Below are 16,579 nucleotides of genomic sequence, written 5' to 3' on the forward strand. Positions count from 1 at the left end.
TCCTCGCTTAACAACAAGCCTCTAATTCCTTATGTCTTATTTATCCCCCTTCTTAAATATGAGAACTGGTGCTTAACTTATGTTTCACAATGATTATAGATGGCTTTTGAAGCAAATCAGTTACTTCCAAACTGTACATGAAGCTTTTGGTGTGGGGAAAGGAGGAGCAATTAAGCATTCTGTACTCTTGTAATGTAATATTTGAAGATAGTCCTTTACTCATCGAGAGTAGGAGGTTCACTTAAAAACCAGAGCAAATTAATGAGGTCACAATTACTTGATTTAAAACTGCCAACAAAAGGCTGGATTAAAGATCGTTGTAAAATATCTATTTTTCCTTCACATTTATTGTTGCAAATGACTCAAGATTTTAAACTTAAGTTTTAAAATCTACAAGTTTAAGAAAACAAATAATTCCGATCATTTCAGATGTTGTGCAAACTAGCAATTATCTCCTAGTTTATTCTTCCCAGCAAAATGCTAGGCCATGTCAGAATTAGAGGTACGTCCATAGAAATAGCTGAGAGCTGCCATCTTCACGGAAGGTCTTCAATTTTTCCCCAAGATTTAAATCGATGCAGTAATGCATGAAAGTATCTGCCTAATGTGTGGAAATAATGACGAGTGATGTCTCACTACAGCACCACAGCGTGATATAAATTATACTTTAGCTGAAGATAGAAACACAAATGTCTTGCTGTTGAAAGATAGGTGCCTTGAGCAATAGAGGTTCCACACCTTAAAAGCTTTTGACGTGGAAAGTCCTTCATATGATATTAACAGCTACTCCCTTTTCACTTAGTCTTCTATGCTTTGCACCATCCCTGGATGCAAGTAACTTGCTTTCAGACCTCTAAATATGGATCTGAAAGCGGCTGGTGTACGGCGCGCGCAGGTATTGCCTGGTGACTCTCAGTGACAGCAGATGTGATGTAGGAGGGAGAGTTTCATATTCCTGTGAAATTGGGACCAATTCTGTGGCGGAAGGGCTACACCAGAATAGAGCTGGGACCAATTTTCTTGCGACAGGTACTGTAGTGGTGGGTTTAAACTAATCATGGCCTGACTCTACTCAGATAGGGCAGCTGTGATCAACAGCATGATGGGAACTGCTGGCACAAATGCAAGGTGCCAATCCAGTCGGGAGCTTTTCTGAAGCTAGGATTGAGGCTACTTGCTATACTCTGGTACAAGGAAAACATGATGCAGGGAGAGAAAAATGTCATCTTTCATTGGGAGCACAAAGTTCACCCAAATCTCATCTGTGGGTGTTAGAATGTAACATTGACATCATTCACCCTAAATAACCAGAGCAAGAGTAAATATTTGTGACTTGTGGTTTCCTAGTAACAGTGATTCAAATACATGAGCGTGTCAGATTATTTTAGTCATTGGTGTTAACAGAAGCATTTTCACACAAAGTTGGAACATGATTAAACAATACGGTAAAAGTATCCCAACAGGAAACCAACTGGGACAAAGTCAGCTGAAACTGTGTGTTCCTCCAGGTGGGAGGTGGGGGGGGGAAAAGAGAACAAATCAAGCCAATCACAAGCACATTCCAAAACACCCAATGTCTTCTTCAAATCTAATAATTTGTCAACAGTGAGCAGGTGTACATTTTTTTTAATCATTTTAAAATAAACATAAAGTGAAAGTACTTCTGAAATCCTGCTGAGTCTAGCACCCACGAGAACACCCTCATTTAACAGATGCCTCATCAAAGAATTCTTCAAGTGACAGCAACACTACTGGATTCTTAATTTATGCTACATGGCCTGAGTGACTATAGCAAAAATCACTCTGCCATGAGGTATACCAATTGAACTGCTCCAGACATCAAACTTTTTAAGTGCCATTACTCATGTCATGGAATGTGCATGCAGCTTCTGCTGGCTCCATGAATCCGGACACTTGGCACCAGGTTACACCATTCTAAAACTGGCGCTGTACGAGGTATGAAACCCCTGTGGAGGTTGAGAGAATGGGGTGGCGGAAGTAGCACGAGAAAGGTTTACTGTGACAAGCTCAGATTCAATGTGAATTCTATCACCAAGTGGCAACGAAACCGAGCCAGGTGTCTGACAGTGTCAGCCCAACAATCACCTTCTCAAACGTGCAGATATCATTTTCTTCTATCCTTGCAAGATCAGTTTTCAAATGTCTCAATACGTTGTCAATCACAAGAAAGCAAGATACGATTAAACATAGCAATTCATTTCTACATATTTGCCGCAATATTTGGCTACGTTTAAAGGTTTGGCTGTGACGAGCAGTGGCACAGCTGTTCACATCCTACGACACAGTGAGGATGCTCCAACTTCAGTCTACCTCAGGGATGAGAGAGATATGAAACAACGGCAAGGAGACCATTCTAACATCTGGCCAGGAGGATACAGAAGAATCTGGCTCATTTGCGATGCTTCTCGTGGAATAAATAGTCCAACAGTTGCTCCACTGGTTCACCACAAACAGAATGGCCATTTGGCAGTGGCTCTGGAGGAGGGCAGCTAGTACTGCGACAAGCTTGTACCAGCATTACTCAATTCCTTCCAGAGATGGAGAGGGGTAAAACATACACAAAGACACTGGGTTCTTTCAGTCATTTTCTACTTTTGAAGACACGGAATGATTGAATAGTTATGACTTATTTCTACTTTTACTACAGTGGGAATGGAGGAAAGGGGAAAGACAGAATTAATCGGTCAAACTGTACCCCAGTTCTGACGAACGGCCATCAACCTGAAATGGTAACTCTTGTTTCTTTCTTCACAGATGCTGCCCAACTTGCTGAGTATTTCCAGCATATTCTGTTTTTATACCTTTTAACATCCTATTGTACAGAGAATGCTGGCCTCCAGTAAACTGTGCTAAAGTCAGTAAAGGCAAGTACTTTGCTATAAAGTGGCAGTCTGGCATTCAAAATGCAAGTTTCAGGGGTATAAACCTTAGGCTGTGTTCAGGATAAGCTCTTTATTTAAGAAATAAGCGTACTTTACAAATGTTACAAATCCTCAAGCATCATACACACACCAACACAAATGTTTCAAGAAAAGGTCTGCTTCTTTCCCAGTCACATTTCTCCCCTCCCCAGCTCCACTGGTTTGCTCAGAACAGCACAGGGAACGGCTCATTTACCTTGAGAAGTAATGGAGGCAAGAAAGATTTTTTTAAGTTTACAAATAAAAGCATGGCCGTAGAAGTATTTCTATTGATCTTTCAAAAGCATTTCATATCAGGGAAATTTAAAAAAATAAACTTACGACATCTATCTATTGTGTGTTTAAAAAGTACCTGTAATGTGATTTGTAAACCTATAATTTTAAAAAGTTCATTTTATTCTGCAGGTGATGCCCACAGCATTAGTGAGACAGCAGCCTGTTGGACAGTCTAATCAGAAAAAGAAAACATGCGGGAACGAGCTTAACTCTTGACCTCAGCTGGTATTTCACTTCATAACACAACAAGAGAGTTCCAACAGGCACCTGCAGTTCAGTAAAGGACATTAAAGCTTGAAGGCAGCTCAGCAACAGTGCACCTGAACTGCAAAGGCCGATATGGCATCATCGTGCAATTACCCAGACACCAAAGACCTTCCTACAGAAAGGGAAAATTACCAGTGGAATAGGTGCATCACACCCCAGGGAAGATACTGTCACACTACCCCAATAGCATGGTAACTACATATAGTAGAAACTGGGGGGGTGGAAAAAGATGAGAAACATTTTAAAGAGGAAAAATAACCTTACACGTGAATTATTTAACTGTTCTGCATATTCTGAACTCTTCAATCAATACATTGTTTTTTAAAAATAAGAACATAAGGAATAGGAGCAGGAGTAGACCGTACGGCCCCTCGAGCCTGCTCCGTCGTTCAATAAGATCATGGCTGATCTTCGACCTCAACTTCCCTTTCCCACCCGATCCCCATATCCCGCGACTCCAAGAGTCCAAAAATCGATCTAGCTCAGCCTTGAATATACTCAAAGACTGAGCGTCCACAGCCCTCTGGAGTAGAGAATTCCAAAGATTCACAACCCTCATTGATAACTGTGACAAGTGGTTTAAAAAAAACAATACTGCAGGTGTAATTTTCCAAAATATTTCCCTAAATAACTTGAATACAAGCATCCCATTTCATTCTAGTTTTATCTATTCAGTTACACCAAATCCGTGAAACTGAGAAACAAAAAGAACATACACAAGAAGTCAATTTTTTAATCAAATATCACAAAATGAGATATTGCTAAATGTGAAAGCTTCTGCAAGTTCACCTTTCCACCATCGCCCTCATAACAGATTTCAGATGGATCTTTTTTGAAACATTGCTACAGTATCAATCACAATTACTGTAGCTCTCTATTATAAGAAGGGAATGAAATGGACAGGAGTACATCAATCACAAACGAGTGATTGCAAATGGCTTTTCCACACTGTGATGAATCAGTGCATCAAGATCCTATCTGTATCCCCGAGTCCTCAACGGGTCTGGTTTCTTTCGTTGTACAGTACAATTCCAATGAATTTTCTTCCAGCATAAAAGCTAATTGCAGCCACGCCAAGTTAACGAATGAACTAGCCAAACAAAAGCAGCATTGAAGGCTTTGCCTCAGCTGAGAGTCACACAGCTGAGAATGCATAACCCACCAAACCATTTCCTGATACAGTCACTTACAAACTGGAAGCAGTGATTCAGTGACCACAACACACACACATATATTCAGCAGCGATTTCATGTGCTCCAGACACCTGGCAATTCTGTTTTCATTGTGACACCACTTTCTGGAGAATCTGCATTATGGAGTGCAAGCCATGTGGAAATCTGTTATACTGTCAAGACTGAACATCAGCCGTTTTCTCCTTGAACAAGATGCTCAAGGGGATTCAGCAAAACTCAAAGACATAAACGCCAATCACTTCAGAACTAGAAGACTTTCTAAATCTGAAATATCTAACTTAGGGACTTTCTAATTAGTAAATAACTCTCACCTCCATAACACTGCCCACCTCCACCTCAACCTCTCTCACTTGCCTTTATCACCTCCAGACTTGATTATTCCAATGTTCTCCTGGCCAACCTCCCATCCTCTTATCAACTTCAGTCCATCCAAAACTCTGCTGTCCTTACCCTAACCCACACCAAGTCCTTCTTGCCCATCAGCTATGTCCTGGCTCCCAGTCCCACAACACTCAACTTAAAAATTCTCATTTTAGTGTTTAAATTCCTCCATGGTGTCATCTCTCCAATTTTTGTAACTTCTTCCAGTCATTCAACTCCTCCCTCCCCAGAGCTCTCCAGTTGTCTGGCCTTGTACAGTCATCCCACCCAACCCAATCGCTGCCAGCTGTGCTTTCAGCTGCCTCGGCACCAAGTTCTGGAGTTCCTCCTCTGCCTCTCCTCCTCTACCTCCTCCTTTAAATCCCACTGCTTTCACCAAGCTTTTGGTCATACCTCCTAATGCTTACTTCTTTGGCTCGGGGTCTATTTCCCTTTTATGCCTCTGCGACCCATGTCCTCTTTTCCATGCTAAAGATGTTCTGCCTTTTCCAATTGACCTGCAAGGATGATTTTCACCAACAGAAAAACAAATTTGCAAGTGGCCCCTCGTGAAGACGCTCAGCTAATATAATAATTCAAACAAAAATCTAACTTAAACTAAAGGGGAAATTTATAAATCTAAATCATACTCGTTATTTGTGTCTATTAAACAGTCAAAGCCCTGCACTGCTCACCGGTCGTAGAAGGTCCCAAGCAAAACATCTCATGCCACCAAGGCCACCCAGGCACGGAGAAGGCCGCATAAGAGGCGCAAGCAGTCAGAAATGCCCTCCTGGACCTGTGAATGGCTGCCTTTGCCAGGTCCAGGCTCGTAAGAAGGTCTTCTGACTTGTTTGCCTGCCCCACTCCGCACTCGTACATAACATAAGAAATAAGAGCAGGAGTAGGCCATTCGGCCTCTCGAGCCTGCTCTGCCATTCAATATCATGGCTGGTCATCGACTTCAACTCCACTTTCCCACCCGATCTCCATATCCCTCGATTCCCCTGGACCCCAAAAATCTATCAATCTCAGCCTTGAATATATTCAGAGACTCAGCATCCACAATCTTCTGGGGCAGAGAATTCCAAAGATTCAGAACCCTTTGAGTGAAGAAATTCCTCCTCGTCTCAGTCTTAAATGGCCTACCCCTTATGCTGAGACTGTGCCCCCTAGTTCTAGACACTCCAGCCAAGGGAAACAAGCTCTCAGCATCTAGCCTGTCAATCCCCTTCAGAATCTTGTATGTTTCAATGATCACCTCTCATTCTTCTAAACTCCAGTGAGTATAGGCCCATTCTACACAATCGCTCATCATAAGGAATCTCATCCCAGGAATCAATCTAGTGAACCTCCGTTGCACCACCTCCAAGGCAAGTATATCCTTCCTCAGATAAGGAGACCAAAACTGTGCACAATACTTCAGGTGTGGTCTCACCAAGGCCCTGTACAATTGTAGCAAGACTTCCTTACTCTGAGACTCCAACCCCCTTGCACTGTTATGTGATTTCAAGCAATGTTTCCTCTAAGCTGCGTGTGCGTGCAACTGCGCAGTAATCTGCAAGGTCCCATGCAGGCCACTTAGAAGCTTTTCCATTTGAAATACTGCGCATGCACAGAAATTTAAAGGAACCAGGCATTGAAATAAACAGGCCACCCACAACAACAAAAACAATTGAGAGGGAACATTGCTTTCACCTAGTTGTTGGATTCAGCTTGTAACTGTTTTTCTATTAATAGAAAAAATAATAGAAATGAGAGAATAATACTGAACCAACCAAGAAAAATGGACTAAATATGAATAATGTGTTCTGTTATGTAACCCATGGGGATGCCCAGTTTCTAAATTCAAGCACCTGCTCTATTTGCAGGAACAATACCACGCACCTCATGCATCCCCATATGTTGTGCAAGTATACTGAAGTGAATTCAGGTAATCTCCTAGCTCAGATTCAAATTCCCATCTCTATCCCAAAAGGACAGCCTAAATAAACTAAGATTATTAAATCTAACTGCTAAAATGAAACAATGACCAAATGTGTGCATAAGGGTTTTAGCACAAGGCAGAGGGAGAATTAAAAACTTACAAAAAATGCACAAATTGGCCGATTAGAGATAACACAGTTGATGCATAATGGTAATTGTAATGTATTTGCTTCATGGTTTTTTGCTTAAAAATTCATGCCAACACACGGCTATTAAGAACTAGTTGGTTTATACGGACCTGGAATATTAGGTCTTTCATCGAAACATCTGTGAACTCATCTTTTTTGGCGTGGAGGCAAGTCATCCTGAATTTGAGGGACCGCCTAAGAAGAAGAACAATCACACTACACATTTCCAGTTCATCTACCAGGCTCACGACCACACGCCTCATCTTGGATTCTCTAAACCCAACCGGCTGGGGTTTTATTGAGTCTTGTGAACATCACGTGACTGGCTAAGCCACTCCTAACTCAGCAGTTCTTCAACTATTTTGAGTTATACCTGTAAAACAATAAATCATTAAATCAAGTACCCCCTGATTAAAGGGAGGTGGGTCACGAAAACCGACAAACTTAAACAAATTAACCTTTAGACATTACGTGGTTCAAATTAAAATTTGGTTGCCGAGGGTGATGATGCACTCCAGTCCCTCCAGCGCCCACTTCTCGCGCAAGGCCGCGAGCGTACCGGTGGACACCGCATGCTCCATCCCCAGGGACACCCTGGCTCAGATGTAACTGCGAAAGAGAGGCAAGCAGTCGGGCTGAACGACCCCCTCGACCGCCTGCTGCCTGGCATCCTTGGCCATGCCCAGGAGCAGTCCTACGAGGAGGCCTTCCGGCCTGAACTCTCCCGCCCCCGCACAGGGTGCAACACATTGCTAATAAAATCTAGCTGGTTTATAGGGACCTGGAATATTAGGTCTTTCATTCAAACACCTGTGAACTCATCCTTTTTGGTGTGGAAGCAAGTCATCCTGAATTCAAGGGACCGCCTAAAAAGAACAATCACGTTACACATTTCCAGTTCATCTAACAGGCTCATGACCACCTGCCTCATCGTGGATTCTCTGAACCCAACTGGCTGAGGTTTTATTGAGTCTTGTGAACATCATGTGACTGGCTAAGCCACTCCCAACTCAACAGCTCTTCAACTCTTTTTGGGGAGTACAAAATAACATTAGATCGAGTGCCCCCCGATCTGGGGGACACTCCAGACACTTATGACAGCCCTCTTTTTTTTTGTATTTTTGTAGGGTATTTTTGTGTTTTTTTTTAGGGCATTAAAATTCCACATTTGACAAGTGCCCCCTATAAAAGGGGAGGGGGACACTAAAAACACCGGCAATTAAAACAAATTAAGCTTTAAAACATAAAATCAAATTAAAATTTGGTTGCCGAGGGTGATGATACACTCCAGTCCCTCCGGCGCCCACCTCTCGCGGAAGGCCGCGAGCGTACCGGTGGACACCGCGTGCTCCATCTCCAAGGACACCCTGGCCCGGATGTAGGCACGGAAGAGAGGCAGGCAGTCAGGCTGAACGACCCCTCGACCGCCCGCTGCCTGGACCCGCTGATGGCACCCTTGGCCGTGCCCAGGAGCAGTCCTACGAGGAGGCCCTCGGACCTACCCGCTACCCTCAGCACAGGGTGCCCAAAGATCAGGAATGTGGGACTGAAGTGCAACCAGAATTTCAGGAGCAGCCCCTTTAAATATTGGAACAGGGAAAGATGGGGCCTCAGTTTAACATCACATCAGAAAGACAGCAGTCTCTCAGCTTTGCACTGAAGTGTCAACCTAGATTTATATGCTCAAGTCCCTGGAGTTCAACAGCTCTTCAAACCTGTGAGCATCCTCACAGGTGAATACATTACAGTAATTGCAGCCCTTCATACTCAAAGGCGAGGTCCCTTGCTGAGGATAAAAAGGCTGTTTTACTGACTGCACTGATTATCAAGACCAAAAAGGGTGGGGCACGCTCTACAATCATTTCACAGACCCAAACATTTTGTCTGGGAGCAACGGGTTACTGCTGTTCACAATTCGACTGCGGCCATCTCTGCTTTCGGAGATCAATGCATCGTGCAAGTACAGGCACTTCAATGCATTATTGCTTGCATTCTCGGCTATTATTAGCTGTTGACAAACCTTAAGGTTGGTGAAATACTGCACTCCAGGGCAAAAATAATCCAGGCATGCAAAGAAGGAAGCGAGACTTGTCCTCAAGCGGTCATCAGAAAGCACACAATCATACAACAATTCTGATTCTATCGCCATTCCAGACAAAGCAATTTGAACCTTTTGGCATGGTTATACTGCCTACAAACTGAAAACTCAAAGAATAATGTCCTGAAGTATGCAATGTATAAGAGGCATTTTCAATGACATCATACACTGACACCATTTCATTGTGCTGCTATGTATAGGTCTACATTATCGTGACTGGATCTTCAAATGACCCCAGCACTTTGTTTTTCCTGCTTCAGAAGTGATTTGCTTAAACTTAGTGATCTGTTTCAGGTTTATTTATTGTACACAAATGGCATGGCGCAAACCAGTTAATACAGGTTGAACCTCTCTTATCCGGGACTCACTTACCCGGCACCACCCCTCGTCCGGCACCATTCCTGGCAGGCAGTCGAGTCTGCGTATGAATGTCGTGGGAGCTGCTGCAGTGTCGAATGTGGGGTGGCCGGTGATCGGAGAATCAGTGCCGGCCGCCCCCCTCCCTCACCGACCCTCCCACACCCAGTGAGAGTGAGAGAGAGAGCTGGACACTCACACAGACAACTGCAGCCATCGAGCGGCACAGCGTTTTGCAGCATTCCAGCATTGGCAGACCCGACCTGGGTTGAAGCAAACAGGTCTCTTGGTGCAAGGTCGAGGCAGGCAGGCGGCGACGAGGCAGGTGGGCGGCAGGGGGTGCGACGCGCGACATGCGGCGACGAGCGGCGGGAGGCGAGCGGCGACCGGGAGAGCGAGCGGCGACCGAGCGGCGGGAGGCGACCGGGCAGCGGGAGGCGGGAGGCGACCGGGCGGCCGAATGGCGGGAGGTGACCGGGCGGGCGAGCGGCGGGAGGCGACCGGCAGGATGCGACCGGGCGGGCGGGTGAGCGGCGGGAGGCGACCGGCGGGAGGCGAGGAGAGGAGGTCGGCCCGAGGACACAGCGCGGCTGTTGTTGGTGCCCTAGGTCAGCAGTACCTGGTAAGTCTGAGAGGGGTTGGCATGCCCTCCCGTCGTCCGGCAAAATTCCTTATTCGGCACAGGCCAGGTCACGAGGGTGCTGGATAAGGGAGGTTCAACCTGTTGTTCTGTCATAGCCTGTTCCCAAAAATCTAGCAATAGACCACCAAGGAAGGGACATCAGCCAGAAATTGACTTGGGCCACATTAGGAAGAGTCTGAACCACTAATTGTGCCTTGAGCAAGCAGAAGGCAATCGGACTTCCAAAATATAAATGCAAATGGGACAAGATGTGATGTGCAAAGTAAATCTGAAACTGGTTGAACTGTTTACTGAAGTCACTATTCAAGCAACCTCAAGCTAAGAAGCAGGAGTTTGTACAAAATAATGTGGATGCTTTGCACGGACTTCCTGGTCCACAGCAGAGTTAATAATAAATCTGCATTGGTCCTAGCAAGCATTCAGTTGTGCTCATGTCAGACAGGCAGATGGGTGGGTGCTTATTTCAACGCCTGTCTGCTGTTGGCTCTATTCTCCCAATGGTTCTGAGCACATTCGACAAGAGAGGGAAGGCAAAAAACATTTCAATAACAAAGCAATCAAAAAAGGCAGCTTTAGTCTTTTGTTCCTAGGCTAGCCGACTAAAAGATACGCTTATGCTGAAAAACCTCCATTGAAGTGAGCTGGAGTTGAGTCAGCATGACATCAAACCTATGACTGTGCCAGAAGATAAATTTGCACCGCATTCAGACATGACCCTGTGTTACTCATGATGGATTGAAGCAGAGCATTTAAATCATGCCCCACCCATGTTATCCTTTAACTCCCCCTCCCACTCCTGGCTCCTCGTGGACCAGTACTGTACCAGGGTCCTGGCACGCTCCACAATACCTGTTCCCAAGTAGCCTTTCTTCTTGCATTGTGCCAGAACATTGTTCATGGGCAAGCTATTTCACCATAAAGACCACAAAAGCCGAGCTTGATAAAGTCACTATTCCACATCCACCCACGTACACTTTCCAGCCCCCACCCCCAACCTTGTTCATTCTTTCCCCACTCCTCACCATTTCCCTGGTTCCGTCTCTTTCTATCTGCCAATGTTCTCTTTAAACTGCAGATCCCGCACAGCCAGTTCCATTGGCTTTTTAAAGGGAACTCCCGCACATGTGCGGAATGGGCAATTTGCGTGGCTCAAAAAAAATTAGAGTCAACGTTACTCCCAACCTTTCACTCATTTATTTATCGGCATAGGTCTATTTTTTGCCTACCCGGGTCTCTTATCTGCTGCTGTATTGATGGACATCTGCTGTTGCCACCTACATTTTAGTGGAATTTGAACTTTGCTATAATGTTTCCCACGTTCTACGACTTTGAACTCAGCTCTGTCCCCGCTGCGTGCTTTGTTGTGTTTACAAAGCTAGGTGAGAACGTAAGCGGTGAGACGGGCGTAGAGTCTGCAAAGACCATGTTAAATGTTTGGGCAAGAAAGTGGCAGATGGAGTATAATGTTGGGAGGTGTGCAATTATCCATTTTGGTATGAAGAATGGAAAAGCAGAATATATATATATATTTTTTTAAAAAGGTGAGATAATGGTTAATGTTATTCAGAGGGATCTGGGGGTCCTTGTATATAAATCACAGAACGTTAACATGCAGGTACAACAAGCAATGAGAAAAACAAATGCTATGTTAGCCTTTATTGCAAGGGGTTACTGTATTAGAGTATGGAAGTCTTGCTGCAATTATATAGGACTTTGGTGAGACCACACTTGGAGTACTGTACAGTTTTGGTCTTACTCAAGGAAGGATTTACATGCAGGGTGTATGTGTAATTAGTAATATGTGTAAGGAGTGGGTGAAATTCAGGATAAGGGTGGAAAATATGGGATTGGATTTGAACGCATGGTATGGGATTGGATCTGAACACATGGTGTGTGATGCAGACCAGTACTGTGTGAAGGAAAAAGAACTCCTTGAATTCTTCCAGTCAATGTGGTATTCAGCTGTCCGAAGAATTAAAACAATGGATCCAAACTTTGATTTCACTGGTGGTACTTCATTGGCTGTAAAACACTTTGGGCATCCTGAGGTCATGAGGGGTGCTATATAAATGCAAGATTTCCTTTATGCTATCTTGCTCATCTTGCTTCTAGCACCTCAGGATGGGTATTTCCAACATTCACTCATTCCCTGAGGGAGGGAGTTAGTGAGAGCATGAATGTGTGTGTGTGTGCTCGGCCCATGCAGCAGAGCTTGGTCTCCAATGGGTCTTGGATCCCCTTGCCATTGGACCAAGACCTGTTATGCCAAGTCCATGTGGTAGTTGGTGTGCAATGGCCACCCCACGTTAAAAGAATTCATTTTCCATCCTCTAAAATGAAGTTCGGGACCTGGAACGTCAGGACCCTCATTGACAACCCCAACAGCGACAGACCTGAACGTCATACTGCTATCATTGCCTGGAAACGCGAGCGTTTCGACATAGACATCGCCGCCCTGAGCGAGACACGGCAGGCAGGGAAGGCCAGCTCAAGTCACCTTAGAACTCATTAGTGTGGAAGCAAGTCATCCTCGACTCTGAGGGACTGCGAAAGAGAGCCACGCTTTCCAACAGGAGATCTTCCTTGGTAATCAGAAATGGGGCCCAAGCCAATTTTCTTCTTCCTCATCTGGTGACACTCAAGCCAATTAGTGCCCCCACTTCTCCCATGGCTGATTTCAACAGATTCAACGTCATAGATTGAATATGGAACACTGCCGGTCAGTCGGGCTTTTTAAACCACATCACATGATGCATTTACTGAACCATGTGGGGTACCCCTCATCTGAAGTTTTCGACCACAAAATGATAACTGATCCAGATTATGTATTTTTTTTCTTCCTTTCTCTTAATTTCTTAAGTTATAATATGTTCGAGCTCCACCTACCCAGTGAAAGAATCTCATCTGGTATGTGCCCTTGATGTTTCTTTTCCCCCTCATCCACACAACTGTGCTACCCTAACTCAAACCCACATCCAATACCAGGAAGTCGTTGAGTTCCTCAACGATTTCTGTCACAATTCACATGATATTTTAGCATCCTGTTGCCTTCCCTCTCAACCTCAATTTTATTCACTTGCACGAGCACACAAAACACTTCAAATGTCAGAGACGAGCAGAAACTCTACAATGTTATTACGTGGATGATTGTATTCGAAAAGTGCTAAAAATGATCCAGTATAAACATTTTGAAAGATTGCCAAATATTGTTGCAATGTTTGTTTCACTGTTTTATATATAGTTAATATTATTGATCAAATAGTGACATTGAAATATCAGAAGACACAACTGTCACTTTGTAAGGCTTGCAAACTATTTTTCAGGAACAACACCTGATGCTTTAGTTAAAAATACATAAATAACAAAGCACAAATGCTGGAAACTTGGAAGAGAGTCAGTGAACAAGTTGAACAATTCAAGTGGTACCGATCAGAGCAGCACAATCCCCACCTCCACCACCACCACCACCCTCCTCCTCCTCGTCCTCCTCCCCGACCCAGAGAGGTGCAAATCTACCTCTCTCTTTCAAATATTAACTGACCTGATATGCATTTCCTATCTGTATTGCTTAACAATATCTGGAGTATAAGAATTATTTACTTTTAAACATTATTTTGTCAAAATCCAAAAGTAGATACCACTAGAGCATCTGGGTAGCTTATTATTCAACACAATGGACTTTAATAACAAGCCACAATCATTAAATTGCACAGTGGAGATTGTCACATACAAACACTACAAGCAACAGGGCAATCAATGGATGTTCTTTTTCAGCTTCCTACAAACGTTATAAAATAGATTGCAAGTAAGTTTTATTAATTATGAACAAACAACTGTATTTGGAGCGAACTGTTAAATGTAGAACAAAAAGGGGAATATTTCAGAGTTTCACTAAAAAAACTGTCGGGATCGGTGACAGACATCTGTACACAGCAGGGAAATAAATCACAATGCGGCATGAAAGGCGAACTGCTCTCTTGTATTCATTCATGTGATGTCGGGCAAAGCCGAAACTGACCATCTTCCTGATATTCAGCAGTGAAACGTTACTACAGGTATTTAAGACTTCACTCATATGCATTTTGGTCGACAGTGGTCGAGACTGAGCAAAAACAATCGGATTTGTTATATAAACAAAAAATCAGATATTTGAAAACATCTATTTATCCCCAAACACGTAAATTAACAGTAGGTTGTCAATAGGTTGCAACACTGAAACAGCATCGGTTGTACAAGTCTGGCAATTTTACACTTTCAAAAAATAACCGAACCACACAAGCACAGTAGTGCTGCGAACAAGTTTATGATGTGCAAATTTGGTCGGGACATGGTTTAAGTGACTAAGACAACAATTCTCCCCAAAAAGGAAATGTTTTCAGCATTCAACAGAGAACCCGATTGTTTTAAGGGTTAGAACACAATTTTAAAAAAAAGAAACTTAAGTTAATTGAACTGAAGTTAGTTCAGTCATTTGCTGACCTTTTCCCATTTTCCCACTCCTGCTTCGCATTTTTCCCAAACGTTTCCTTCAAACGCCGGAAGCGCCCATCACTGTCCGGTTCCCACCATCACTCCCCAATTGCCGGTCACAGTGTCTGCAGCCCAAGGCCTAACACCCCATACGTTGCCCTCCTCCTCCCACCTCCAATATATTACCTCATCCCCTCCATTGCCCCCATCCATCCATTGCCCCCTCCCTTTCTCCCACCCACTGTCCCGCATCCCACCCTCACCCATCCATCCATTGCCCCCTCCCTCACCCATTGACCCGCTCCCCTTCCTCATCCCCATCTATGTCCCCTCCCATAATCCACCCATTGCCCCTCACCATCCCCCATCCATTACCCCACACCCCTCCCTCACCCATTGCACCCCGCACCCATTGCCCCCCTCTCACTCCGCACCCATTGCCCCCTCTCACCCCGCACCCATTGCCCCCTCTCTCACCACCCCCCACCCATTGCCCCCATCCACAATCCACACCCCGCTCTCACCCACCCACCCACTGCCGCCTCTCTCTCACCCCCCACCCATTGCCCCTCTCTCACTCCCCACCCCACCCATTGCCCCCTCTCTCACCGTACACTCGGATCCAGCCCTGTTGCTGACACACCGACTCCAGTAAAATCCGTTCCACCGGGTCGAGCGCGGTCTCCTCCATCCCTGGCGCCGGGAGCAGCTCCAGCCGTTCCGCCCCGTTCAGCGGCTCCATCCCGACACCAACTCCCGCCGCCCGGCACCAAGCCACTCGCTGCAGCCCGTCCCCGGGGCCGCCGCTTCAATCAGCCGCTGGGCGGCAGGGGAAGAGACAACACCGCGGGAGGGAATCAAACCAGCGGGATCGATCGGCCCGGGGTCACAAATCGGCACCGGCCCGGCGCTGCTGCACACTGCCAGCCTTAGCAACAGGTTCCCTAATCACAGCCCGAGCTATCGCACCTAGCGACAGCCCGCGCAATCACAGCTCGAGCCATCGCTCCACCGCCCGTCCAATCACAGCCCAAGCCATAGCTCCAATCACAGCCTGAGCGATCCCTCCAATCTCAGCCCGAGCCATCGCTCCACCGCCCGTCCAATCATAGCCCGAGCCATCGCTCCAATCACAATCCGAACCATCGCTCCAATCACAGCCCGAGCCAACCCTCCAATCACAGCCCGAGCCATCGCTCCAATCACAGCCCGAGCCATTGCTCCACCGCCCGTCCAATCACAGCTCGAGCCAACCCTCCAATCACAGCCCGTGCCATCGCTCCAATCACAGCCCGAGCCATTGCTCCACCGCCCGTCCAATCACAGCCCGAGCCATCGCTCCAATCACAGCCCAAGCTATCGCTCCAATCACATCCTGAGCCAATGCTCCAATCACAGCCCAAGCCAACGCTCCAATCACAGCCCGAGCCATTGCTCCAATCACAGCCCGAGCCAATGCTCCAATCACAGTCCGAGCCAACGCTCCAATCACAGCCCGAGCTATCGCTCCACCGCCCGTCCAATCACAACTTGAGCCATAGCTCCAATCACAGCCCAAGCCATCCCTCCAATCACAGCCCAAGCCATCCCTCCAATCACAGACGAGCCATCGCTCCACCGCCCGTCTAATCACAGCCCAAGCCATCGTTCCAATCACAGCCCAAGCCATCCCTCCAATCACAGCCCGAGCCATCGCTCCACCGCCCGTCCAATCACAGCCCGAGCATCGCTCCACCGCCACCTCCAATCACAGCCTGGGCTATCCCTCCAATCACAGCCCGAGCCATAGCTCCACAGCTCCTCCAATCACAGCCCGAGCCATCGCTCCACAGCCCCTCCAATCACAGCTCGAGACATCA

The 16,579-nt window shown here is 45.8% G+C and overlaps 1 protein-coding gene across 2 annotated transcripts in view; it reads right to left on the bottom strand.

Annotated features, from left to right (window-relative positions):
• rasal2 (RAS protein activator like 2) overlaps positions 1-15,659 on the bottom strand; it is a 449,735-nt gene extending 434,076 nt beyond the window's left edge. The window contains exon 1 of one of the 2 annotated variants that reach the window (XM_070887403.1): positions 15,330-15,659. In XM_070887403.1, coding sequence (XP_070743504.1) covers positions 15,330-15,462 — 133 coding nt within the window. In that variant the 5' untranslated portion in view covers positions 15,463-15,659. Of the gene's footprint in view, positions 1-7,262; positions 7,425-15,329 lie in introns of those variants that run through there. The other variant, XM_070887404.1, reaches the window with a different exon arrangement.
• Positions 15,660-16,579: the final 920 nt, after the last annotated feature.

This window comes from Pristiophorus japonicus, chromosome 8, assembly GCF_044704955.1.
Source record: "Pristiophorus japonicus isolate sPriJap1 chromosome 8, sPriJap1.hap1, whole genome shotgun sequence".
NCBI classification, from domain to species: domain Eukaryota; kingdom Metazoa; phylum Chordata; class Chondrichthyes; family Pristiophoridae; genus Pristiophorus; species Pristiophorus japonicus.